Genomic DNA, 25436 nt, shown 5'->3' with positions numbered 1-25436 from the left:
GTGTAGTTTCCTAAAGGCAGTTATGGTGGCAGGATTAGGGTTAAAGTAAGTTGGAGCTGTAGCTAATACCACTGGGATTTGGTTACAGGCATCACGTGGATGCACATTTTGTTCTCCAGCGAGAATTAAAGACTTTCTATCAGAGTTGGGCTGAAATAAAGTTCTGCAAAAGACCTGAAACTGGTGTCTTCATGTGCAGACTTCATTTAAATGAGAAAAGAAATGATAATGTTGTGCTATAGCAGGTGAATAGACCTGAAGAGTCGTCCTAATGAAGGCGAAACAGTTTCCACACCGCTGTGGCCTCATTTCTCTCATCCAAAATTTCCAACTACCCCATTTTAATACTTATATATTCATGGTGAAAAGAATTTAAATGCAGGGTTTTGTCATTTTTTTGTCATCTTAAATTCTCCCAAATCAGTCACGGTTCGCTTTTACTGTGAAACCAGAGATTTTTAGACCAGGTTTTAGTCGAAGGATGTGAGAAAGTTGGGCAAAGACTTCATTCATTATTCAGATTCAGATTTTGCCTCCGTTTATTTGACTAAATTAGAGGCTTTTTGTTGGTTGAAAGCTGAAGCCTGAGGTGTAGGAAGTCTAACCAGCTGAAACTCAGACTGGAATCCCTTTAAAGGGTCCTGCTCTGACCTGTTTCATACGTTCCACCGGCGCTCTCTCTTCTCACTCCTCTTCAGGGTCTTTCATTTTTAATCTTATGCTTGTTTTTGTCCATCTTTTGCCGCAGGATTTGTGGTTAATTGTTTTAATTTGACCTGCGTTTCTTCCATCCAGTTTGCTGCGTTAACCCAGTTACGTTTCCATTTCACTCTCAGCTTTGCTGTTTTATTCATTCTGCAGCATGCATCTTTATTTCTTTGAATATGGGTGTTTTTCTTTCCAGACATTAAATGCATCTTTCTTTTTGAAACCTCCAACATCCTGTCCATCATGTTTGTTCTGTGTCGTTTTTTGCTGCTTCTCTTAATTAAGGAATGTCTGTCCAGTGTTTCCTGTTGTTGAAGGAAAACTGGTCTGCAACTTCTCTGTTTTTCTAGTCGGGTTATGTCTTCGATCTTGTTTACTTTGCTGTTTTCCATCTGTTTTTTTTTTTTAAACTTTATTTCCTCTCCAACAGTCCCAAAAAATGATATTTTTTTCCCTTTTCAATGTTTTTTGTGCACAAATTGTGCTTGTTCGTGTTTGCTTTTTACAAAGCTCCTTCGAAGTGGACAGATCTCCATTGATGAAGAGCTTTTTCACACCCCGGCTGTCTGCTGCGGCACATCTGTTATCTATTTGAACAGATGACCAGCCCACCAACTGAAAGGTTGACACAGACTTGAACTGTATTCATGGCTGTATCCTTGACAAATTGTCTTGGCCTGGAAGATGTTGAGGTGTGGATGGATGCTTATGAAATGCCAAGAAACCTTCAGTGGAGCTGGATTTTAAGCCGTGACAGAAGACAGAGCTTCTCCCAAAAAGGATGAAATATTTGACATGTGGACTTACATGAGTAAAATCCTTTCTGTATCTCATGAAAAATCACTTGGATGAATGTCAACAAAAGCAGATACCTTAAACTACGACCCAGCTGTGGTGCTTTCATGTCTTATTGTCATGTAGTTTTTACAGTATGGACCCTCCTCAGAGCCGTACTTACCTTTTGGAGCCAAACTCATGACAAAACCTGGAGGAAACTGGGCGTAAACGTCTGCGATGACTGTTTAACCGCATCCAAAGGCTGGGAAATTCACCGAGTTTTGCACACAGACCTGATCAGTGTAGATGCTGAAGGAAACCTCACATCAGATATAAAAGTGTGATAGTGGCTCTACGGCTGCGTTCACACTGCAGGTCTTAAAGCTCAGTTCAGTTCAGTTTAATTGAAATGCGACCGCCATCAGGCTCGGGTGTGAAGTGACCCGCGATGCTACACATGTCAGCGCGTGAGCACCGGTCCCGAAGTTGTTGTGCAATCGGAGCCAACAAAATTATGACCAAGTGCTTGTTTTGTCCATTGTTTACATTTGATTCTCACCGTGTCCCGCCTCCTCGGGCGCAGAATTGTCTCACTTTATGTGACATGAGCGTTCAGACTGAGCTCACTTTGAAGAAAACATCAGATGCATCCGATTTAGGACCACATGAAAGTGGCCTGGGTCTGATTTGCAGTGTGTCTTGTTTTATTGTTAAAGATTGACAGGATAAAAGGTTGTTTTTATCTACTTTAACTTTAACTTGGACATTTAAAAAGATTTTCTTTTTCTTTTCTTTTTTAAATCAATTTGGACCAAATTATCAGTTGAGCTAACCTCAGCTTGTTGTTTGCAGGAATGTGTTTACATGTTGATTCGTGTGCGTTGCTTTTTGTAAATAAACGGTTTTTAGTTTTGTTTTTTTTTTTTCCATTGAAAGGCAAAAACTTGTGCATCCAAGAAAGGAGAAAGTATCATCTTTTGGACTGAATGGGCCTGTCTTTCTGTTCCTGCACTGCTTTGTCTTTCACTCTCCTCCTGTCACCTGCAGGTGATTTTCATCATGCTAACTTGGGCCTCAGATTATCTTCGAACGCATCCGTCCTCGCACCTTTCTGGGCAGGAACGGGATGCGAGTGACGGAGGCGAGGAGACGTGTTAGCGTCATGAAAAGCGCCCTCTCTGGTTCTGTCTCGGTCCAGCTGCAGAGCTCAGACACCACTGCAGACTAACTTGGTTTTCTTTGTCTCTGTTTCCGTGTGTGTGTGTCGTCGTCTCTCGGGCAGAGCGGCTGGAGCCCCTGGATGCCGGTCATCGCAGTGATGGTCGCCGTGACAGCAGCCGTCCTCTACCCCAACCTCTCCAAGAGCAGCTCCACCTAGAACACACACACATGCACACACACACAGAGCGCTGTGAGGAGAGCATCACTGCTTTACTTGTATAAAATGTAATTGTACATAATTGTAGAGGGAATATAAAGGTTGTGGTTTCTACAGAGGACTCAGATGCTTCTTGGTTTATTTTAAAGATTTTTTTCCTGAGAGGAGGAGTTTTGTTGTCGTTTTTATTCTCAGCTCTCTCTCTCAGCTGTGGTGGGGGCGTTTTGGTTTTTGTCTCTGGGTAATGAAGCATTCGCCGGCAGGCAGAGCTTCCTCACAAAAACCTGCCCGATGTGACGCTCACACTCATGGTAAACGGACAGGATGGAGGGAACGAAGTGCTTTCCAGCAGCCTCAGTGAGGACACTGACTCTTCTTCATCACAGGTCAGGCTACAGGCTGCTTTCTCTTTGAAAAGTGGAGCATTCACCTTTAATTTTACCTACAAAAACTTCAACCCAGCTTTGTGTGCCGGCTTCTTGTGACTATCAAACATGTACAGCATCTGCGTGTTGCTTTTTGATCACTTGAGGAATTTATCTGCTCATAACCACCTCAGTTTCATTGGTTCATATCATGACAAAAAAAACATGGATGCATTTCTCCTGTTTTGTAAATTTTTAGGTAAATTTAAAGGCTGAATTATCAGCTGGGAAATGTGTGCGACACTAACGAGGCATAGCTGGAACTGGGACAACAGGAAATCTGCATCGCACCTCATTGGAGCAGGTTTAAGGTTGAAAAGTGGATGATATAAGTATTCTAAGTGTTTAGTGAGCGCACAAAGGGATGAAGTGTGTCTGTTCACTGAGTCTGTTGGAAAGTATTCACACTGGCGGGTTCAGGAAGTCCTGCTCTGCTCTGTTCTGTTTCAGTCGGCCTTGTTGGACGTCTAACATGGCGTTTTCTGGTTTGTTTTCTTTCTCTTTTTTTGGGGTTGAAGTTGGAGGTGGAAACTTGAAGCCAAATTACTGAAATAAATCCGGATTTTTTCTTTCTTTTTTCTCTTCTCTTTGGGGACACAGAAAAGGGGTCAAAGTGCCTCTGATGTAACTAACAAGCACCACAGTTTGTGTTGGGACAGCCAAGCACACACACTTTGTCAGATAAACGCACACAGAGGCCTGTCAGTGTTACGGATGAGGACAGAAGATCTGTAACATCTTACCAAGTCTTTCCAAAGCTTTCAACTGCCGCTCAGTCTTCCTCGACTACTGGAGGAAGTCCAGTGAGATGTGTTTTCATTATTAAATCATCTTTTCATTATTTGATGAGCCAACCATAACGCGGAGCCATCAAAATGTTCTCCGACCGAGCAGTTCGGGTTCTGGATGGAACGAAATTTGTGTTTGTGTTTTGCAGAGGATGAACTTTCACGGTTTTTTCTCTTTCCAAACACCTCAGTTTTTGCAGGATGCCTGAAAACCTGTTGCTTGAGTAGAAAATGTAAAATGGAAACAATAACATGCAGGAGTATTACTGTTGAGCTCTACTGTCTTCCGATGTAGAGATGCGCCACTCTGGTCACATACATTTTAAACTGACTCTTAATTGGTGGAAAATGTGAATAAGAGATTGAATTGACCTGAGGTCATATAGGTATTTCCAAAGCAGACGCCTGTTCCAGCTCTTCTCCTGGTTGTCAGAAGTCAAAGAGTGGCGTCCCATCAATCCTCCATCCCACATGAACACCACAACAGGATTTTCTCTGGTGCCTCAGTCCACCCAACGTGTTTTATTTCTGCAGATTAACGAGCTTTCCGGGATTTAAGACTTCAGTCTGTGTCGCATCTTCTATCGACTCATTTCTCTTTAAACTCCTTCGATGTTCAGCTCATGAAAAGGCTCCGAAGGTAAATTATCAGCACGATGGGATCAACTTTAACACTTCAGGCCTCTGTTGAAAGCTTTTTAACAGACATTGAATTATAACAGTGTGTGTCGGTGTATAGTGGGGTGTGTGTCGGTTCACACTTTGGACTCGAGCAGCGTTTGTCATCGTCTGTGTATTCTGTCTTGTCTCCGTGTTTAAAACAAAAAAAAAACAAAAAAAGAAATAACAAATGACAGCGAACAAATATTCCTGATGTTTAAAGACAAAAACACTAAAGTACAGAGAGAGAATTGTAAAATAAAATGTTATTGAATGATGTGCAACTAGACTTATTTTGTTTAAATTGTTTAGAGATATGAGAGGGAGCTGTGTAGAGAATATGATGGTGATGTATTGAATATGCAGAGCGATGTTTGGATTAAAGTTGTAGCAAGCTGACCCACCACACCTGTTTCCAGTCTCTTCACTCACAAACCTCACTCTGAGCTCCACTCACAACATCGATAAACGAGTGGAAAACAAATGTTTCTTTGGTTTGGGAGCTGAGGATGCTAACTGTTGCTGAGTCCAGGATCTCAGCTCAGCAGTCCGTGGTTGTTGTTGCGGTCTGCTTTTCTTCATGATGCTCCGTACAGTTTCAACGGGAGACAGAGGTGGAGTCTGTCCAACACACACACACACACACACACACACACTCTGTGTGTATGAAGCCACGCTGCTGGAAGCTGTTCAGAATGAGGAGAGAAGACTTCAGTCTGATGGTAGCGTGCGTCCATCAGCCACCTCTGCCTCAGTGCTACCTTCACTCATATGAAGTCATCCATACCATCACAGATGCTGCCTGAGAACAGCCTGGATGGTCTTTCTCTTCTTTGTAGAACTAAATGCAGGTTTTTTTTAATTTACTAAAATCAGCTGAAACGTAGACGCATCTGACCACAGAACACGTGTCCACTGTCTTCCCGTCCATCTGAGATGAGCTCGTGTCCAGAGAACTCTGCACACAGTTGATTTATTGCTCCCTCCTTGTGTAATACACTTCCAGGCTGCTTTTGTAGATGCATTGGTGGACTGTGCTGAGTAAAGCTGGTTTTCTAAGCTACTCCTGAGCCCATGTGGCTGTGATCTAAGTGGCATGACTCTCTCATATCGTGCCGTCTGAGAGCTCCAATTTATTTACAGACATGTTGGCTTTTCCTTTGCAAGAAGCATCCATCTGTATATCTGACAAAAGTATGTGATAAAGTAAGATGTTATTTAAAATAGAGGCATGAAATAAAGTATCAGTACCTCAAAATTGTACTTTTCTAAGAGTATCTAGAGAGAAATGATGGGGATTTCTCTCCTGAGTGCAGGTCTGGGCCTGTGTAGGTGTGTCATTAGCTGAATGTCTTCACATGGCAAACACGCATCAATCATTCAGACGGGAGCACGATGTCATCTTTACGAGATGATAGAAACTTGCTGGAGGATTTAGGAGCTGACGCGCAGATCTGATCTCATCCAAAACTGTGAAGGCGAAACATTTGAGGAGAGTTTCAGTTCAGCAACGACTCGCCTCAGATTTTTAAGATCTACTGAAAACAGATGTTAACACGTTTTGTTATGAGACGGTTGACAAGAAACATGAAGTGTCATGTGCTGCTGATGAAAAGATCCCAGAGGAAACGAGTCTGTGTAGATCTGCTGTAGTTTTGCTTAGATGAAAAAATCCTTTCTGATTACAGAAGCATGAAGAAAATACATTTTAATTTGATACAAGGTATTCAAACATGATTATCTCCACTGAAAATTTCAGACCACTGAAATTGACTTTAAGTTTTGTGGCAATTTATTAAAGATACATGATCAAAGAAGTGATGGTGAGCCAATTATCACCTGAATTTGCAGCATTTTTACATTTATAGTCATACATTTTCTCTTAAATTGTTGCCTAAAGGAAAAACTGTCTTAAAATGATTTCAAAATATTATTTTGTTCCTTAATTTTGTTTGAAATATTTTAAATAAAGCTTTCAAATCAATATTTTGATTCAGCAGCTTGGTAGATTCTGAAAGTTTTCACATGATTTTGATCCCTGGTGTTGTGATGACCTGAATCTTTTATTGAAGTAAATTAGTACTTTCTGCGTCCTCTGAGGCACGTTGTGGAAGCTCAAACTTTGACCTCCTCTGGTTTTGTCATGAGTAAAGCTGATCAGATCAGAGTTTATTGATCTGCGTCGTCCTAAAAGTACAAACAACACAACAAGCACGAGATTCATGACTAAGTGGAAAACTTCACCCTGATTAAATAGAATATGAACTCCTTGCATCTACAGATTGAAATAATCTTTACTTTTGTATATATATATATATATATATATATATATGTGTATATATATATATATATATATGTATATATATATATATATATATATATGACATTGAAAATGACATTGATGTTTCTTTTTAAAGGCAAAGATTTCGTGATTTGTTGATATTTTTGTGAGATCTTTTCTCTTTATTAAGTTACTTAATAAATGTTTTCTTTTTTGTTTCTCTTCATAGTAAAACATGCAGGGTACAATCAAAGTGATAAAATACTTTAATATTAAAACAATACAGTAACTAATAAAAAGATAAGGCATCACATGGTCAATAAAGCAGCAGGTTTTCTTTTAGTCATTTTTGTTCTGATCCGTTTGAATCTTTTAATTAACACAAATTATTCATATTTGTTCTTACACGGGGATTTTAAAGATTTGTTGCGCATTAAAATCTGATTGAATTTGATTATTTTAACTTATGTGCGCTTTAGAGTTGTGTCTGAGTATTTTCTGCTCTTTTCGGTCTGGCTTTGTAAAATTACTGTCTCTCTGTAAGCTGAATGACTGAATTCAGAGTCTTGTTTCTTATTATTTTCGCGTGAAAAGGTAATTAACTGTCCATAAAGAAAAAGACACAAAAACATCAACGGGGGGCGGTAAAACGTCGCTGACGCATGAACTTGTAAGTAGAAAGTGGAAAAATCGGAGCGCCACCTGAACGCACCCGCCGCTTCAAGTGTCGGTGAGTTTGAGGAAAGAACTTCAGACCAAGTTGCGGCAGCTCCGGGGAAAGACGCAGCACGCAGAGCGGCCCACTTTCAGTCACATTTAACCCGAGTCCGAACAACCAGCGTTACAGAAAACAACCGGGAAGAGCGCTTAAAGATGCCCGCCACAGAGAAGGACCTGGCTGAGGACGCTCCGTGGAAGAAGATCCAGCAGAACACCTTCACCCGATGGATCAACGAGCACCTGAAGTGCGTCAACAAGCGGATCGCGGACCTGCAGCTGGATCTGGGCGACGGTCTCAGACTCATCGCCCTGCTGGAAGTCCTCAGCCACAAAAAGATGTACAGAAAGTACCACCCGAGGCCCAACTTCAGGCAGATGAAGCTGGAGAACGTGTCGGTGGCTCTGGAGTTTCTGGAGCGGGAGAGCATAAAGCTGGTCTCCATAGGTGAGTGACCGAGGTCCATTCATTCGGCTTTAAAAGACTGATATATGATTTATTATATATAGGAATAAGCTCCGAGTGAAACTTTGTTTCCAAGTTTACATAATTTAAACTATTTAAAAAAAATGAATAAATAAAATCAGCAGCTGTTGAAAGCTTATCAAGTGTTTGATACATTTACTAAATTCAGTTATTTAATGATTTTTACCGTCGTTTTTATAGTGAGGAAAACCACTTTAGGGGCTAAAACCAATTTAATTTGTCTTGAAAAGATCAGACAAATGGTATTTTATACAGCAGGATTAAATGGACTGTTTTCTGAATGGAGTCTGGTGTGCCGTGTCCTAATGAGCAGCCTCCCACAGGGGTGGGAAACACCTGGGGTACCTGCGTTTATGAGGCAGGTGCCACGTGGAGATCTCCTCGGTTTGGGATTTGGATGAGGACTGTTTTTACTCTTGCAGCCAATATTCACAAAATTAGAACCACTTGGTGTTAAATGGGAAGTCTGAATCATTTACTCATGTTTTTGATTTTCTAAGCTGCTTAATTTTTGCAGCAGCTCTTTAACTGTGGAGCTATAGAGCTGTTTCTGTGTGCCATGAAGTCAAAAAAAGCAACTGATGGATACATTTATTTATTTTTTGCTGGTAGGATTGCATGTTTTGCTGTAATTTTAATAAAGAAATGAATCCGAGGGATTTGACATGATGGAAAGGGCCAGTCGGACAATATTTGCATTTTATTTTAACTTGACTGTCTTTACTGTCAAAGTGTAAAACAAGTGAAGGCAGCTCTTCAGTCTGGGTCTCATATTGATGAATTTTCTGACATTTAGATGATGATATAAGGCATCCAGCTCTTAGCAGCACCTCAGGATTTCAAAGGTTTCTTCAGCTGCTCATCGGCCTTCTGTAACTGGCTCATAAGGCTGTATGTGGGGGATTATTTGTTTGTGATTAAACGAGCTGTTTTCTTTATTTGTGTGTGCATATTTTGCTGCCTGGTTGTGACTTCAGTGCGATCGAAGGTGTTCTCAGTGCTGACGTAGCAGCCTGGATACCTGCACACCTGACGCAGCACTCTGCTGTAAAAGAGGCAGCTGTCTGCCACATTTCTGCCTGTGCTTCACTACTTGGGAACGTTTCGATTATCTGTGTTGATGTTTAATCTGTGGGGGGGGGGGTTGTTATTCTCTCTGGTTGGTTCTTGGTGCAATTCATGAAGCCTTCTTGAGCTTCTCCAAGCAAACATGGATCAGACACGACGCTGAAATGAGCCTCCAGGCGATTTTGGGGTTCTTCTCATGGGGCATGATTACTGTATCCATCTTTTCTGTTCATCTTCCTTCCAGACAGTGAACGCAGCCTCTTTCTCTGCATTCAGCCAGCTCAGTCAACAAGCTGCTGAGTCACTGTTTTGGAAGGTACTTCTCAGGCCTTTACGAATGACCTCACCTGTCTGTGGTCAGACGCAGCTGTGAGGTTGCTGCTTCTTTGCCAGTCACTTTGGGTGTTTCATGAGCTCTCTGTGCACATGTTGGTACTAAGATTCATTTGATTTAAACATTTCTAAATATGTGAAAGAGCTCTGGAGTTTTCCGGTCTGTTTTTGTGGGAATTGTAGGCTGCACTAGCGTTGATTGGAGACCACGGTCAGTGAAAGTGCTGAAATAACTGAGCCTCAGAGGCTGCCGGGCGTTTGGCGATGGGTGGAAGCTGAGGTCGGAGTGCACTGAGCGACGTACAACTGTGGTGGAGGTTTAATTATTTTTCCACACCAGAGAGGAAACGGCTGACTGGGTGGGACACGCGCTCAGAGTCCAGCAGAGTTTAAACCTTCAGAGCTTCAGAAACATCCAAAATTCAGATTTCTGGATGTTGGTTCTTTTCAGAAATTGGTTGATTGTCAAAACAGTTGGAGAATGAACTGCCTGATAACTGTAAGGTTTCTGAATTTCTTACTTAAAATGGTCAACTAGATATTATGGATTTTTCTTTTTTCCTCTTCTTTTGGGTCAGAAATACAGTGGCTGCGCTTAAAGTTTTCTTTAATGCCTTTATCTCCAGATTGCAAGTGAATTATTTGGTTCTCTTGAGATAATGGCTCATTTTCACTTTGAGTTGTTCAGGTCATGAGTTTGTCAACCTCATGTGTTGCAACAATCCTAAATCCCTTTGTCCTAACAACAATGCTAATAAAACCACACATGTATGCCTCCTTCAGTAGCTGCTTTAACCAACTCTTATGGCAGCTGAAATCGGGTGTAATCAAGTAAATCAGACCTTTATTTTCTACTTATTTTAAATGAAAACTTGTTTTCTGAAGTAGGTTGCTTTATCTGATCTAACGAAAAGAAAAAGCTTTTTGAGATGAAATGACTCGTCACTAGATCAGTTTTGTTCTGTTGAGGTGAAGAAATTGAGTTCCATGTATTTTTAGAAATATCAACTCTTAATTTGGCACAAAACGTGAGTCTTTCATGCGTGTGTAAGTGTGGCTTTTAGCGAATGAGAATGCATGGAGGAGCTTTTCTGCTTTACAGAGCTGCAACATGTGTAAAACCATGTTTCTTGACTTTGTCTTTAAAGTGAATCTCAGATGCTGGTCACAGCTGCCAGAATTGTGAGAGACTGAACCCACTCGGGCCAGATGCAACATCCTGTGTTTTCCTTTCAGATTTGGGGGAGTTTCAGGTGCTTTTACCTGCTTTAAAGATGCACAAAGACTTTTCTGAATATTGATAAACGTACAGGCAGATGGTTCTTATTTCATATCTTTAGTTTTAATAGAGGCTGGTTTTTGAGGAAGCCGTTTTTTAATCAAAGCTCAGGTTTTAGAGCAGATTTTGTGCAGAAGAAAATTGCTCGACTGTTTAAAAACTGCAGAAATAAACCTGTAAAGCTCACTGATGTGAAGATAAACAGTGACGCAGCTTCTTGGAGTGTAACTCAACGATGGTTGCTGCACTTTATGGATGTTTTATTCTATGACCAGATTTATTTATTTTTTTCTCCTTTTTAAAGCTGCACGTCTACTTTCTTAATATTTTCCTTTTCTTTAACAAATCCAGTCTGTTTGGACCTCCTTTCCAGCCATCTGGGTGTTAAATCCACACCACAGTTCAACTTCACACTGGCTCAGATGAACTTAACCAAACAAGGAAGCCCACGAGAGCTGGGCTGAGAAACTAAAGCGTTTCGGCCTTGAGTCGGCTGCGGTCTGAAGGGCGTGTTCTATCTCTCAGGTGTGGACTCGAGGCTCGTCTTGTTTACAGCCTGCAGCAAGAGTATTTGGCAGCTCGTGTAACAGCTTAACTGCGTTCGCATGTCGGAGCGGAACACGAGGACTCAGAATGGAGATATCACTGGAAGAAAAGCGCTGTTATTAGTGATCGGATCTGGGCTTCTTGGAGAAGTTACAGTCCAGTTACACAGATAACGGCAGTTTGTCAGATGCCTCACCTCAATGATGGCCAGCCAGGCGGGGGAAAAACAAGCGTGGGAAGGAGATGTTCACTGTTGTCAGAGTGATGCAGCTCTGTCCTTTTCACATGTCTGTGTGTTAATGGTTAGCTGTGGTATGGGCCCCTTAAGGAGGCCCCAAGCTTTTGTCTAATGAAAGCTGTGACAGGAAGAAATATTTTCAGCAGGTCTTTTCACGGGATGTCAACAAATCATGTTAAAACGCACCATGTAATTCTACTCATTTATTTTTGGATGTGTGGGATCCCAAAGGGTGGAAAATCCTCATCCCTCCGACTCCACGACTCAATTCGCTTAGGATTTTAAAGCAAAGCATTTCTAATGGCCCATTGATGTGGCAGTTTTATACTCCTACGGTGCTCTTGTTTCACAAATCAGGACATGTATTAAAAGTCAGCCAATGACATCAAATTGATGTCAAACCTGTTTACAAACTAAATAAAATGCCTTTAAAAGGAAGTGAAGGTGTGTGTGCAGATGAGCTACAACTTGTTAATTTCAGTTCGGATGAAGGATGTTTTCTCCTGGTCGGACTAACCCAATCATTTTGAAAACGTTTTCCTTAGTTTCCTCACGTTTCACTTCAGCAGCACCTTGTGTCTCACTATGAAATGCTCTCTTTCAGTTCCTGTCTCTTCCAGACCCCCTCCTGAAAGTTTCAGGCTCTTGACTGGTTAAAAATGGAGTGCAACACAAACTGTGTGCTGGACAGGCTTTATTCAAATGTTTCCTGGTGATGTAGACCATAACCTGGATGGTAACGGAGGCGTCCCGGGCAGTTCAGCCACTGCTGTGCAGGAGAGAATATCTACTTTGGTGCAGACTGCAGAGCTTTTTACATGCAGAAAGTTTTGTATAATGCACAGCAGGAAAGCCCAATTTGAAGAATCTTCATCCAAAGCGATATGATCCTTTGTGTGAATGCTGTTTGCGTCTGTCGGAAACAAAGTGTGCACATTACTACCAGCGAGTTGCGCGGCAGGTGTGTGTGTGTGTGTGTGTTGAATAGAGAGGGCGTTGGCCGTCCACTTGTGCAGACGGGTGTTTCTTCACAGCTGCATGCGGAGAAGATCTGGAGGAGTTTGGTCTAAGAACCGACTTGTGTTCTAACTATTAGACAGTTAGTCTGAACACATCAAACCAGTCTTAAAGGCTTTAGTCTGGCTTCCAGTCAGTCGCAGAACAGATTTTAAAAGCCTGCTGATGGTTTACATCTGTGATCTGTTCAGAGAATATAAACCCAGCAGAGCTCTTAGAGCCAAGGACTCAGGTCAGCTGGTCCAGTCCAGAGTCCAGACTAAACCTGGAGAAGCAGCATTTAGCTGCTATGCTGCAAACAAGTGGAACAAACTGCCAGAGGAGATGAAACAGTCACCAAATGCAGACATTTTTAAATCCAATTTATCCAGACTGTTGCTTGTTTTTAATCATTTACATTTTTTCTTTTTTCATATTCTTGTTTTTTATGCTTCTTCCACTCCCCGCTGAATGCTTTCATCTTACGTAAAGCACTCTGAATTGTTTTTTCCATGAAACGTGCTGTAAAAATAAACTACGTAACATTGACTTGTTATCAGAAACTGAAATTGATTTAGTTTCCACAAACTCCCGAGGGGAAAACCCCTCGTTCTACAGATGCATGACACTTCACTTTCTTCACAGCATTTGTGACGGACTGAACTGGCTGTTTATTAGCTTTCTGTTTTGAAAACGCTGATCGTTCACCAGACAACGGACGGGCCGTAAACTGAGTTGTGCAACGACTGCAGAAACGTGGATCGCAGACCAAATAAATGGTTGTGGCATCACCTTTTAATCTGTTTATGTCAGACATTTGTGAAATGGAAGTTTATTTTGAAGGCGGTGCGACTGAACCTGAAAAGCTGTGCTCTACATCTGCCTGAGAGGAGACGTGTGACTGCTCAGAACAGGCCCGACAGGATCGGAGGCTTTGAGTTGTGACCTAAATCCAGCCGTGACTTCATTCTCTAATGTGCACAAACCGTCGGCCTGTGGTTCTTCAGTGTTTGTGTTTTTATGGCAGTTTTCCTCAGTCTGTTTTTAACCTGGATTGTGATGCATATGTTTCATTTTTTTTTATATTGAACAAGGTTCTCATTGCAATAATCCGCGTTTTGAAGACAAATTAAAGTTGCAAATAACCTCTGTTTCTCTCTGTGCTCGTCCTGTTAGATCTGAGTGCAGCTTTTTAAAACGCTGACCAGAGCATCTTTCTGCAAAGACTTGAATATTGCATTACTTTGGACTATTTTAAGTTTCCAGTTTGTACATATTAACTTTAAAGTGCCTTCAGATGGCATTGGTTGTGACCTGGCGTTCAATGAATAAAACTGAATTGAATGTGTCCTGTGGTGTTCCACAGGGTTCAACTTCTGAATTCAGGCGACAGATCTCATCGTTTTTAGCCCTAAAAACCTCAGTCGAACCATTTAGCTGTTCTCAACGGCATTGCCTTAGCTTTTAGCTCTAATGTGAGTAACCATGGAGTCATTTTAACCAGGACTTGTCTTAACTCTCATATTAAATGGGTCTCTGGAGCTGCTTTCTTTCATCTAGGCAACGTCATGAAAATTCGACCAAAGTGATGTTGGGAAACTGGTCCGTGCCAGGATGACTGCACTTCCATGTTGGCTTGATCGATTCCTTCTTTCAGACGATCACATTTCTCCTGTTTTGTACACCCAGGTGTTGTGTTCCCATCTATGGAACAATCTAAAAATACGCGATGATTAAACACTCATGTTCACTAACAAGCCAAGTATCGGTAAGCTGTTTGACCATCTTAAATGGTTTCGTCCGTCATTGGCCTGTACGTGACGGCCGGCTTTGTGGAAGTGTAATGCTGAACTGCTGCTGTGTTTTGATCAAAATGGGTCACTCCCATCAATGATTTATGTTCAGTTTTGCTTTCAGCCTCTTCTTGATGTCTGCCAACATGTAGGGCAGATTTCTCCTTCTGCCCGCTGAACTTTAACTGCCGGCTCGCCCTCCGTTTCTGTGACATTAACTGTCTGGCTGGCTGCTCCGGTCCTGGACCAGAAACCACACACACACACACACACACACACACACACACACACACACACACTTTAAAGTCTTTCGCTTTCGGCCGCTCGTTGCCATGGCGCTGTGTGTAAACAACAATCCAAAGCCAGCCGGGGCAGCTGGTCGATGCCTGCTTTTACACTAGTTTATCATCTTGGTTTCTGTTTTAATGAGTTTTTGTTACTAAGGGACTTTCTTTCATGGTGTGATTTTTATCTCCAGTGATTTTTGTGCTGATAAGAGGAGGATATGAGATTTGAGTCATTGCTGTGCTTCATTTATTTTATGCCTGTTTACCTGGACGTCATGTTATTGAGCAGCTTTTGTTCATTTGCTTGAGACGTGCACATTATACATTCATGTTTTCCAAAGAACACGAGCACCACTAACACACAGTGACATCCCAGATTTTGTTCAGTAAATTACGTCTTCATGCAGCTCGACACAAATCAGCTGCCAAATAAGGATTCACAACAGGCGATAACCTTTGATCTCATCCGAGTTGAACACTTAACTGTAGATTGTGGCTGGGAATGGATGATTTCAAAGGTATCCCTACACCACCAAGTAACTCGCATAAGAGTTAGTCGGGGAAGACAATATTAAATGTTTAGCTTTTCTTCATTCAGGGAAAACTGAGGCTTGGTCTTGGAGCCGTCCATCTTTCGGCACCATGGATGAGAGGTGGTGTATTTTTGATTGGCTGTCGATTTATCTCATCAATATAATTTGCCACCGTTGTGAAACTGCAGTTGTAGTGTGGAATACGCCATTCATGTGGCTTGGAACAGTATTTGGTCTATTTAGAGACGTAATTAGTTGTTTTTGGTGTGACTGAACTTTAAGAGTTTGTCAGTTTCACACTCCGTGTGATGATGGTGCTTTCTAATGGAGGAAAACAAAATATGAGAGATCCTGCTTTGATTTAATTTTCTTTGGAAGTTGGAACCATAAAGGCGTATTATTTTCTGCTCGATCTCTGAAGACTGTCGTGTCTGTAAGTCCTAGCTGACGGGCGTGTTTGCGTTGGCCGTGTTCTCGCTCTGTGAAACCTCACAGCTTTTTTTCCTCTAACAGAAACATGTTTGCCTCTTGGCTGTTTTCTTCCCTCATCTGTTTCAGCTCTTGGGTTTCACTCCTCCAGGAGGAAAAAACCCAAACATTAGATTTATGTCATATTTATGGCTCCGGCCTTTGGTCTCGTCTTTGGGTTTTACTGCTCGGCGGTGTCGGCTGGTGGGACATGCTGTAAACACGGGCTGTCCAGCTTCCCTCAGCTCCCTGCTCACTCCTTCTTTAGAGAGAATTGCTGTCGGATCAATAATTGCAACCAGATCTCAACACGTGTCACTTTCATTAAGGTCAAAACTTGATGATGCGTCTTTGATTAATGGGGCTGGATCAACTCGTGGTTTTGGAGGAATTAACTGTCGTTGGTGTTGAAACGAAGAACACGACTGGTTTCAGATCTTATCCTAAAACGCCAACAGAGTTCCTCCATCTCTTGTGTTCTCCTGGGTTTGATTAGATGTTTGCTTCGGGCTCCAGAAATCGCAGCAGGTTACATTATTACCTAAACGTTTCAGATTTACTAAATTAGAAGTTTTTTCTCACCAGTGTAATTAAAAGCTTTTTTTATTCAAGTGTCAGACAGAGTCTGTTCTTATTTTAAAGACACACATGCAAACTATTGGCATTTCTGAGCTCCTCTGTACCCTTAAAGCTACCAGAAATGACATTCCCAGCGCCGACCTTTGGTGCCTTTGCCAAAAGCCTCACTCAGGTGTGACTGAGCCAGAAAGCTGCATTCAGTCTGAGGGTTTAAAAAGCTGCTTAATGCGCCACATCCTCCCTGCAGTCAGCTTTTTGGGGCCAATCAGGCAGCGTGAGTCGAATCAAAATGTGTTTGATGTTCATTGTACCTACACGGACATAAAAGTTTGACGTTTTTACCTTTTTCATTGTCAGCTTTGCTCCCACGCCAGCAGCTGTAATGTGTGAGACACAGGCTTCTGTGTTGCTGCGGGAAAGGTAACCTGAGAAAAGCCAGGCTATAGACTTACACACACACACACACACACACACCACCTCTCTGCAGAGAAAGCGTCTTTGTTGGATTGAAGTCTGAGTGAAGCAGCTTTTTGTTGGGTTTTCCAGGCTGAGACATGAAGAACAAACGTCACCTTCTTATCGTTTGAGACCCATTTAAATGGTTTATTTTATCAAAATGATGGAGACTATTTGAAATGTATTTGGGGATGTTTTGATGAGTTTAACTTAACCGATTCTGCTGAGTTTTGCTAGATTTTGAGAAGCGAATCCCTTGTGGTCTGCTCCAGGTTGTAGGTCAGTCCTTTTTCCAGGAATCCTCTAAGGACGGTCGATAATAGCAGCTCATAAAAGGGTTGAGGTGGATGCTGTTGTAGCATCAGTTAGTCCTTCATCGAAAGAAGCTTTGACTAGTTTAAATTTCCTCCAACTGATTGGTTTTAACTGGAGTGTCTTCCTGCAGTTGGAAAAGGAAACGTTCCTAGAAAATGAGCTGGTAACCATCAGCTAGTAAGGAGCAAATGAATTGGAGCGTGGTGTTGTATGCAGGCAGTGTTCTAGGCTGTATCATGCATGGCTGAAGTGAACGGCGCAGTTTTCAATAACCCGAAACTAAACTTTAAAGAAGACCCAATTAGTTTGTGTGGACAGTTCATACGAATATTTCTGCAGAAGCGGCTGATTGTCCTTGTGATGGTCTGTATGAGTATCACATTTGCTACTTCAGAACTGATCTCCAGCTGTTCCTATCCCCCACTTGCAACACAACTCGTTTAGTTTTGCAGTTTCCATCAACATCAAAGTGTGCATTGAACATGCCCGCTGAAAGACGGATGGTTAATCCAATCCCATGACAAACGCTGTTTAAAAGTGCCTTCACTTTTTCCAAACACTTTGAAGCTTTTCCAGATGGTTCAGTGTAACAAATCACCCAGTACGTTGGGTCTTATTTACCGCGTTCTGTAACCTCGAGTTGTTTGTTCTTAGTAGCTGCTGAAGGAATAGTCACTTTCTTTGGGTCATGCTTACTTGGGGCACAATCTGAACAAGAAGATGCCTATAAAGGGGGGCAAAAAGGAACAACTCCCTGGCTAATAGTTAGCATGACCCACAAAACCTACAAGAATGTGAATTATGTCATGTTGAAATAATCCAGAAATGTTCTTCAAGTAGAAGAAAAGGAGCTGATTATCTTTGGACAGGGACTGGAGAGGGAAGTGGTTGTTTAGTGTGAAGTTTGACTGAAAGTCATAATAAAATCAACATTTGTTGTAATTTCTTGGCTTTCCTGCTTGGGTCCCTGACAGCTGTGGATCCAGAAATCCGTCCATCATACAGCCCATTTAAAAATGGCCACTGCTTTTGTTTGCAATGAACAAAGTAAAACTACCTGTTCTAGCCCTTCTAAAAAGATAAATGAATCAGCTGCTGGTTGTAGCCTTTATGAAGTCTTTCTTTTATTAATTAATTTGTCTTTCTTAGATGTAAATGCAGATGACAAAATGCTCTTTTGGCTTCTTGGTTTTGAAGAAATTGAACTTTATTGGTCTAAAATGAGCATCTTTTAGAGTGGTTGGGCTGTGCAACAGTTCTGAAAAAGTTGCTTTAGGCTCTAGGAAGACATGAGGTACGTGTTTCACCTGAGGAATGTCTCTACATGTAGGCTGTAGTTTGAGTGATGAGGTGTCTGCTGATGAAAGGTTAATGGAATTAAAATGCCTGTCTCTGTCTGCCTCGTCCCCGCCGCTCGTCCTGTCATCGCACCGCAGACCTTCGTGTCTTCATGAGACTGAATTGTTGTTGTGCCATTGGTTCCATTGTGAATTGGTGCGACGCTTTCTTTCATGGGGGATGAATCAACATCCACACACCTGTGTCGTCTGGGTGAAGAGGCAGCAGACATGACGCAGAGTTAATTTCAGTCGCTGCTCGATCGGTATTTGGTTAGTGATGAGCACACTGACAGGAAGCTGATGGACAAAGAAAATGCTGTGCAGGGAGATGGTGGTGGATTTAAAATGAAGGATTAGTCGGCTTTTTAAAGGTTTGTCTGTCTTTGTGTGACTGAGGACTCTTCTTATTGACACTTTTGTCTGGCTTTGGGTAAAAACCTGGTTTAAGGGTTCAGCTTGTGATGGTTACAGGTGGAACATTTAAGCATATTATCTGCTTTTCTTGCATAAAACATAAATCTATAAAGTAATAAGTAACTGCGTCTTTGCAGTCCAAACGTCTTTATGTGAAATGACCCAAAGCACATCAGTTTGTAGTTGGGATGATGGCTGCACGGCACAGCTTCGTGGTGCAGCTTGTGGGGTACAGACACATGTTGGATTAGGGAAAGCAGAGCGAGTGTAGATGTTTCTGTTTAAATGCGTGAAGCTTAATAAAGCATATTTGTACAAAACGATCCATGTAATGTGTTAATTTCAAGCCTTTTCAGAAAAAAGGTGTTAAAACGTGCCTTCCTGGGCTTAGACCTATGTTGGATATTAAAACCTAAGCTGATAGTGGCGTTCATGAGCATTAACTTTTTATATCTTATTGAGTAATGGACTCATGCTTTATGTCCTCTTGCAGACGGTGCGTCTTAGTTGTAGGTCGTCTTTGGTAGTTTTGTCCCTGGACGCAGCAGAGGGTCCTGCCATTACTGCTTATTTACATCAGTTTGGCATATAAGAGCCCTGAAGTCTGAATCTGTTCATATTGCTCTGTCAAAGTTCTCTTGGTATCTTCATCCTCTTCTTCTTGCTAAGGCTGTCGTTGTGTAAACATGGGCACTGCCTCCTCAGTGGCTGGTTTAGAGGGATAGGGTTTAATACTGCGCTGCTGTTCTTAGAAATAAGAAGAGAAACTAAGCAGTTTGCTACAGTAGGAGGGGAATGAGTCTACCTGATGGGTCCCAGCTCAAAGCGCCACACTCCCACTTCTCCTGCATCTAACCAGTTTCCTGGTTCTCTTCTCATGTTTTTGGCCAGCCCACATGACATCAATCAGTCCTTGGCAGCTCACGACCACTGCCAGTCCATTTAGATTAGGACAAAATTCTAAATAACACTTCAGCTTCAGGTTTGTGTTTCCTCTCTGGATGAAGGGACCATTGATATGAATCTGCAACAAACAGCCATCTGGAAAAGTGGTCGACCTATTATGAGTTATTCACGGACTGATGCTGACCCTGATTATGAGCAGTATGCTGGAGATTTATTGCAGATATCCTGCTAATGTTGTTTAACGTCAGATGAAATACAGCAATGATAATTATAAGATGCTGAGATGACACTATTGCCTGCCAAAACATCCATTCTGGGCTCGACAGTCGTCTTGAGTTCAGATTTAATCAACTACGCAAATGTACATCCAACTGGGAGGAACCCCAGGCAGACCCACAACTCACTGGAGGGATTTTTTATATATATATATATCTCTATCTCACATCATCCCATCTGGCCTGGGAATCCCCAGAAGGAGCTGGAGAGAGGGAGGTCTGACTTTCCCTCCTGGACCTGTTGCCTTCAGGAGCCGACCTCAAATAAGCAGAAGATCATGGATGGATGGATGGAACTAAAACAATTGTGCACATTATCAAAAATGTGTTTGTTTCCAAAATGATGCTGCTACCAGTTGTCTCAAAATGCCACATAGTTGAAACCTAATTATGAACCCGAGCAATTAAAGGAAATCCTTACGATGTCCGTGCTCTCCTGAGTAAAAAAGTAACATCATTTGAACTGAGTTGAGTCGGTTTGGTTCATCCAGCGTGTCTTGCATAGTGGAAGCTTGTTGTTGAAGCAGAGGAGATGTGAATCACCACAACAGGTCAGACTCAAATTAAATTAAAACAAGTGCACACATTTGTAAGATGTACTGACGGCTGAGCAGGTGAACAGGAATTAAGTCCAAATATGTAGATAAATGATTCGGATCAGACTGTTCTCCCCAAAAGAAAAATCCTGACATGTTTTGGCCACATCGACTTGACCTTGTTAAGAAGCTGTGGAATGCATTATGTCAGTGTGTCCTCACAGAAATACAAAAGTGTGTGTGTGTGCATGGTTTCTGTGGTTTACTGAGATTGTTCATTGATAATCACAGCGGTGAACCTCCTGCAGCCTGGCTCAGCTTCAAACATCTTTTCATCTTTGGCTTTTCTTTCTTTTCCTCTTGTTTATTCTCTGTTCAACTTTGATTTTTAAAACTTTTGGCACCAACAGTTGGTTTGACAAACGAGTGTAACAAAAACTGGTCCCACTTTTTTCTTGATAAGATAGTTTCTGATTTAAATCGAGCATTTGATTATGTTGAGCTTGTTTTCTTCCATGAAATATCAGTTAAAGTACTAATCTGGTCAGAAACCCACAAATATTCAGTCAGAATGGGCAGAAAATCCTCCAGCTGAGATTAAATGAGTTTGCTGAGAAAGTGGCTGTTTGCCGTGATATGAGGTGGATAGAAATGTCTGAGCAGTACGCTTACGTACAGACGAATGTTCTTATTTTCTCATGGAAGTGACATTAAGTGGCTTTCTCATAATAAAACAAATGACACGTCTAATTTCTTCCCTTAATCCTCCTCGCCCTCACCGCATGACGGGTCTGGTTGTGATGACATCATAGCCTGGGAACCAGCAGAGTGAGGTCATGCAGGGCTAAACGCTGCCGTGTGTCTGTCAGTGTGTGTGCTGTTGATGCATGTGGACGTCATGCCAGATGTTTGTGTGTTAATTACAGGGCTGCGCCGTGTGGGTTACTCTGCTCTCATGTGGCTCTCGTGTCATATTTCTTTGGCTGTTTCTTCACATCGAACTTGTATCGGACGCCGTTGTCCCTGCGGGGCTTTATTATTCATGCGTTTAGATCATGTGTTTCACTCTGTTTTCCTTCCTGCTGATGCTCTGCTCTGGTTTTAATTTTTGGTCTTCTGAGAAAAGTTTCTGCTCAGATTGGCTCTTAACTTTGAAACGGTCTGTTCCTCTAATAAAAGGTTTAATCTTTGTTTCTCTGCTTTTGTTTCTGTCCTCAAAGCAAGCGTCTGTCGGTTTTGAGCTTCTCCAGTTTGGTGAACTCTACAGATTCACCTCTTGAACTAATCCTGGACGCTCTTCAGGTTTTCGTGAAGCTTTTCAAGTCTTCTTTTAGGTTTATTCACCTAAACTCCTTGTAAAAAGAACGAGTGAGTACTTCTGAGTCTTTGATCTTCACTCACTTCTTTTCTGCAGCTGTTTGTCCAACCAAAACCAGATTAAAGAGTCTGAGACAGAATGACACATTGTTCATCTTGCTCACCCCTCATTACTCAAATCAGAGACATTAAACCCCTCTTGCCTCTTTATGTCTGCAATCTGATCGTGTTTTCTTTTGGTGGATCACCTCCTCGAGCCGAGCTGCTGGTGCATGACTCATGTGACTCCTCTGTGCTGTTATTACAGCACTGATGTCGCCAGTGGGTGTCACAGTTTGGGAGTGCCGTCATGATGTTCAGCAGTTAAAATATTAGCCCACAAAAGTAGATCACAAGTGTTAAGGTAATTTAAAAGCAGCTCAAACCTCTTGAGAAGCTTCAAGGTTCAGTTCACTTTAATTATAGGAAACGTGTTTCCTTGGCTCCATCTTCCCAAATGTATGTAATGATTACCGACTGTTGGAGAAGCATCTTGAGCAGATGCCTTGGATTTTACCCTCACTGCTCCTGCTGTGCATCACAATGTATTTATTACACTGATTTCACCCCCTGCCCCCAGTTGCAGCATTACTCATAACAAGCCAGGGGGTCTGAAATATTAAAGGCAATTCAGTTTCCATGTTCTTGAGGCCTGTGCTTCTTCATTTAATTGAATTTTTTCCATCTTCCGTCGGTGATTCACCGGGTCCGTCTACAGCTGACTGCGTGCAGCCTAAATATTTGCGAGCATTAGGACCGAGAACACCGACTCTCTCTCGGATCAATTTCCACCGTCCCACAGTCTGTTATGCAGTTTTTCCAAGATGAGGAGCAGAAGACCATATCCGCTTTATTTAAGGAGAGACCCTGCATGAGCATCTGTTATCTGCACCTCTACTGTAGACCAAATACATGCACACGCATGGGAAGTTTTGGCACGGCTGACCCAAAAGGAAGTATGCACAGGTTTATTTGTGCATGTGGAAACTTCAATCAATAAATTGACGCTGTGGATTATTTATTTTTAAGCAAAACTTTCTCTGGTGGGTCTGAAGACTCTTTGAAAGTGAGGATTTGCTGCTTTTGTCATCATTCATGATGGTAAACTGAATTTATTTTACAATCGGCCCATTTTGATTAGGAATCTGGTCTGTGGGAAGCGACTTTAGGAAATGTTTAGACAATTTGTAGACTGTGCGACTGATTAATGGAGAATAGACTTATAGGTGCCACAAGTAATAAAGGAACAGCACTCAGATGTCTGGTGAGACCTTTGTCCTAATATAGAACTTAAACTACCTCTTCAAGCACAACAAAGGAGCTGCTTGGTGGTTTTAACGTTCTTACTTTAAGAGTTTTTAAAGATGAGTCACTTCCTCTCGGGCAGCAGGAACCCATGATGCATGGAGTCCGTTCAGACTGCAGGCCTTTCTGCTCGATTCAGATTTACGGCTCGGATCAGGCCCAAATTGAAATTGAGAAAATTCTAATTCCTTATGACTTGTGCTGTTCAAACAAAAGAAATCTGATCCGAGTCACACATGAGCAAAAATATCTGCTTTTGGCCACATTTGACGTGTAGTCTGAACGCAGCCAAAGTCCCATGTAAAGACAGGAAATGCACGATGGGAGGAGAACACTGAACAAAAGTTCTGGTTTAACAAAGCTATATTACTGATAAATGATCATTCATCACATTCTGTATAGTTGGATTGGACAGCTGTATGGTTGCATATCAGTTCGGATCTAAAATATCTGATCATAAATGACAAAAGCAGCATATTGTTAAGTTTTCAGCCTACTTCTTTTATCTGAGGTTTGGAAAAAAAAATTAAATCTCTTGTTACTGTGTCACTGCTTTCATGTGCATCTTCCAAACGAACCCTGGTGATTCAATTCAGCTCATGTCAAATCCTCTGCGATCTCTTTGCGGTAAAGACAGGAAGGTGGTGATGTCAGACACCTGGACGTGTGTACAGGGTGTGTCTTTCTCCTCGCAGTGTGTTGAGTGACGACTGCTTGTAGCTGATCTGAGTCCAGTTTCTAAAAGCTACCTGCTGAGTGAGAGAGTGACTGTGTGGGGGTGCTTTTTCAATTTGTGTTTGCAGTAGCCATAAAGTGTGTGTGTGGCGGCATTTTATTCACCTTCTATTCATCCTCAGTGGGGTGGAGGTGATTTTTGGGGGTTAGTGGGTGGGGTGTTGTGATCTCACCACTCAGGAATTTGTTTGTACAATGACTCGCACCACACACACACACACACACACACACAGTAGCTACACGTCCTGTTTACCACCGCAGGTGCCTCTTGACCCTTCCTTCCAAATCTCCTTTAGCCACTCGTCTTAAACGTTCTTTGTCAGCTTGATATTTTCTTATTGACCCTGATGCAACATGTAAGTCTATCAAGAGATTAAACCTTTTGTTTTGTATCATGTTGTTTTCCAGACTGAGTGCTGACCATCCCAGTATTGTTTCCCCTCTGATCTCTCCAGCAGCCACTGACACCTTCCTGTTTATTACATAGACCTCATTGTGGTTTGGAAACTTGTGTTTTTCTGGATCTAAAGACCTCTGGCTCGTGACGCATTTAAAGCAAATACATTTGGCAGTCGTTGCTAACTGTGCCACAATATTAAAGGTGGAGGGCCGAGATGGTCCCAAAGAAATGTTTTTAGGTGCAACTGAAGGAAGTCTCGGCCACAGTCAGATATGATGCATGTATGCAGAACTGGACCCTCCTTAAAATCATCCTGGGAGTTTAATTTGTGGTATGAAGCAGTCCTGATTTTTATTAATTTGCTACATCACGAGCAAAGGCTGGTAGAACCAGTGTTTCCAACTGGTGTGCAGCTCCACTGGTTTGTGATTGGAACGGATAACTGATCCATTTATTTGTGCTGATGACAATGAGTGGAGCTGCTGTTATGGGTATTGGAGCCTTTATTCCTTCACTCCCACATTCCTTCCTTTTCCTCATTAATTTCTTACGTCATTCATCTGTTTGTCCGTTCCTTCCTTTCTTCATTCATTCCTCCCCAAGAGCATTTCCACTTTTGTCAGAAATTTGACTGCAAAGGAAACTGCAACCAGGGCCTCTCTACTCGTGAGATAAGTCCTTCAAATGTAGCCAAAATAACCTTGTGAAACCAAAAAAGAGATTAGATTTGATGGTATAAGATCCTTGTTTCACTCAACACTTCATACTCTAACATTTTACATAAATAGGTGGTTGAACAACTGGAAGTCTTTATTTGGCCCAGTTGTAATATCTGCTCTGGGTTTTCTGTGGTTATTTGTCAGTCTCATAATGAATAACCGGACTGGTTGGAGGTCAGTTTCTGTTATTAGTTTAGCTCGGACCACAGGGCAGGTATTTTTGGAGTCTGCTGCTGGCTGATTATGTAACTTCCTGTGCTGGCCAGGGTGTGCCGTGCTGATAAGGGAGGCGTTTTGTTCCAATTCACCTTTGCACACAAACGCACGTCTGTCTATCT

At 42.0% G+C, this 25436-nt stretch overlaps 2 protein-coding genes across 11 annotated transcripts in view; both read left to right on the top strand.

Moving 5' to 3' along the window:
• Positions 1–5142, top strand: part of slmapa (sarcolemma associated protein a) — a 52874-nt gene extending 47732 nt beyond the window's left edge. For all 9 annotated transcript variants that reach the window (XM_072381537.1, XM_072381539.1, XM_072381536.1 and 6 more), the window contains one exon: positions 2768–5142. In XM_072381537.1, the coding sequence (XP_072237638.1) occupies positions 2768–2863 (96 nt within the window). In that variant the 3' untranslated portion in view covers positions 2864–5142. The remainder of the gene's footprint in view (positions 1–2767) is intronic.
• A 2604-nt stretch (positions 5143–7746) lies between these two features.
• flnba (filamin B a) overlaps positions 7747–25436 on the top strand; it is a 63690-nt gene continuing 46000 nt past the window's right edge. For both annotated transcript variants that reach the window (XM_072381531.1, XM_072381530.1), the window contains exon 1: positions 7747–8182. In XM_072381531.1, coding sequence (XP_072237632.1) covers positions 7891–8182 — 292 coding nt within the window. In that variant the 5' untranslated portion in view covers positions 7747–7890. The remainder of the gene's footprint in view (positions 8183–25436) is intronic.

This window comes from Leuresthes tenuis, unplaced genomic scaffold (genome assembly GCF_036924035.1).
Source record: "Leuresthes tenuis unplaced genomic scaffold, fLeuTen1.0.hap1 SCAF_3, whole genome shotgun sequence".
Lineage (NCBI taxonomy): Eukaryota > Metazoa > Chordata > Actinopteri > Atheriniformes > Atherinopsidae > Leuresthes > Leuresthes tenuis.
This window is presented reverse-complemented; position numbering and strand designations above follow the sequence as displayed.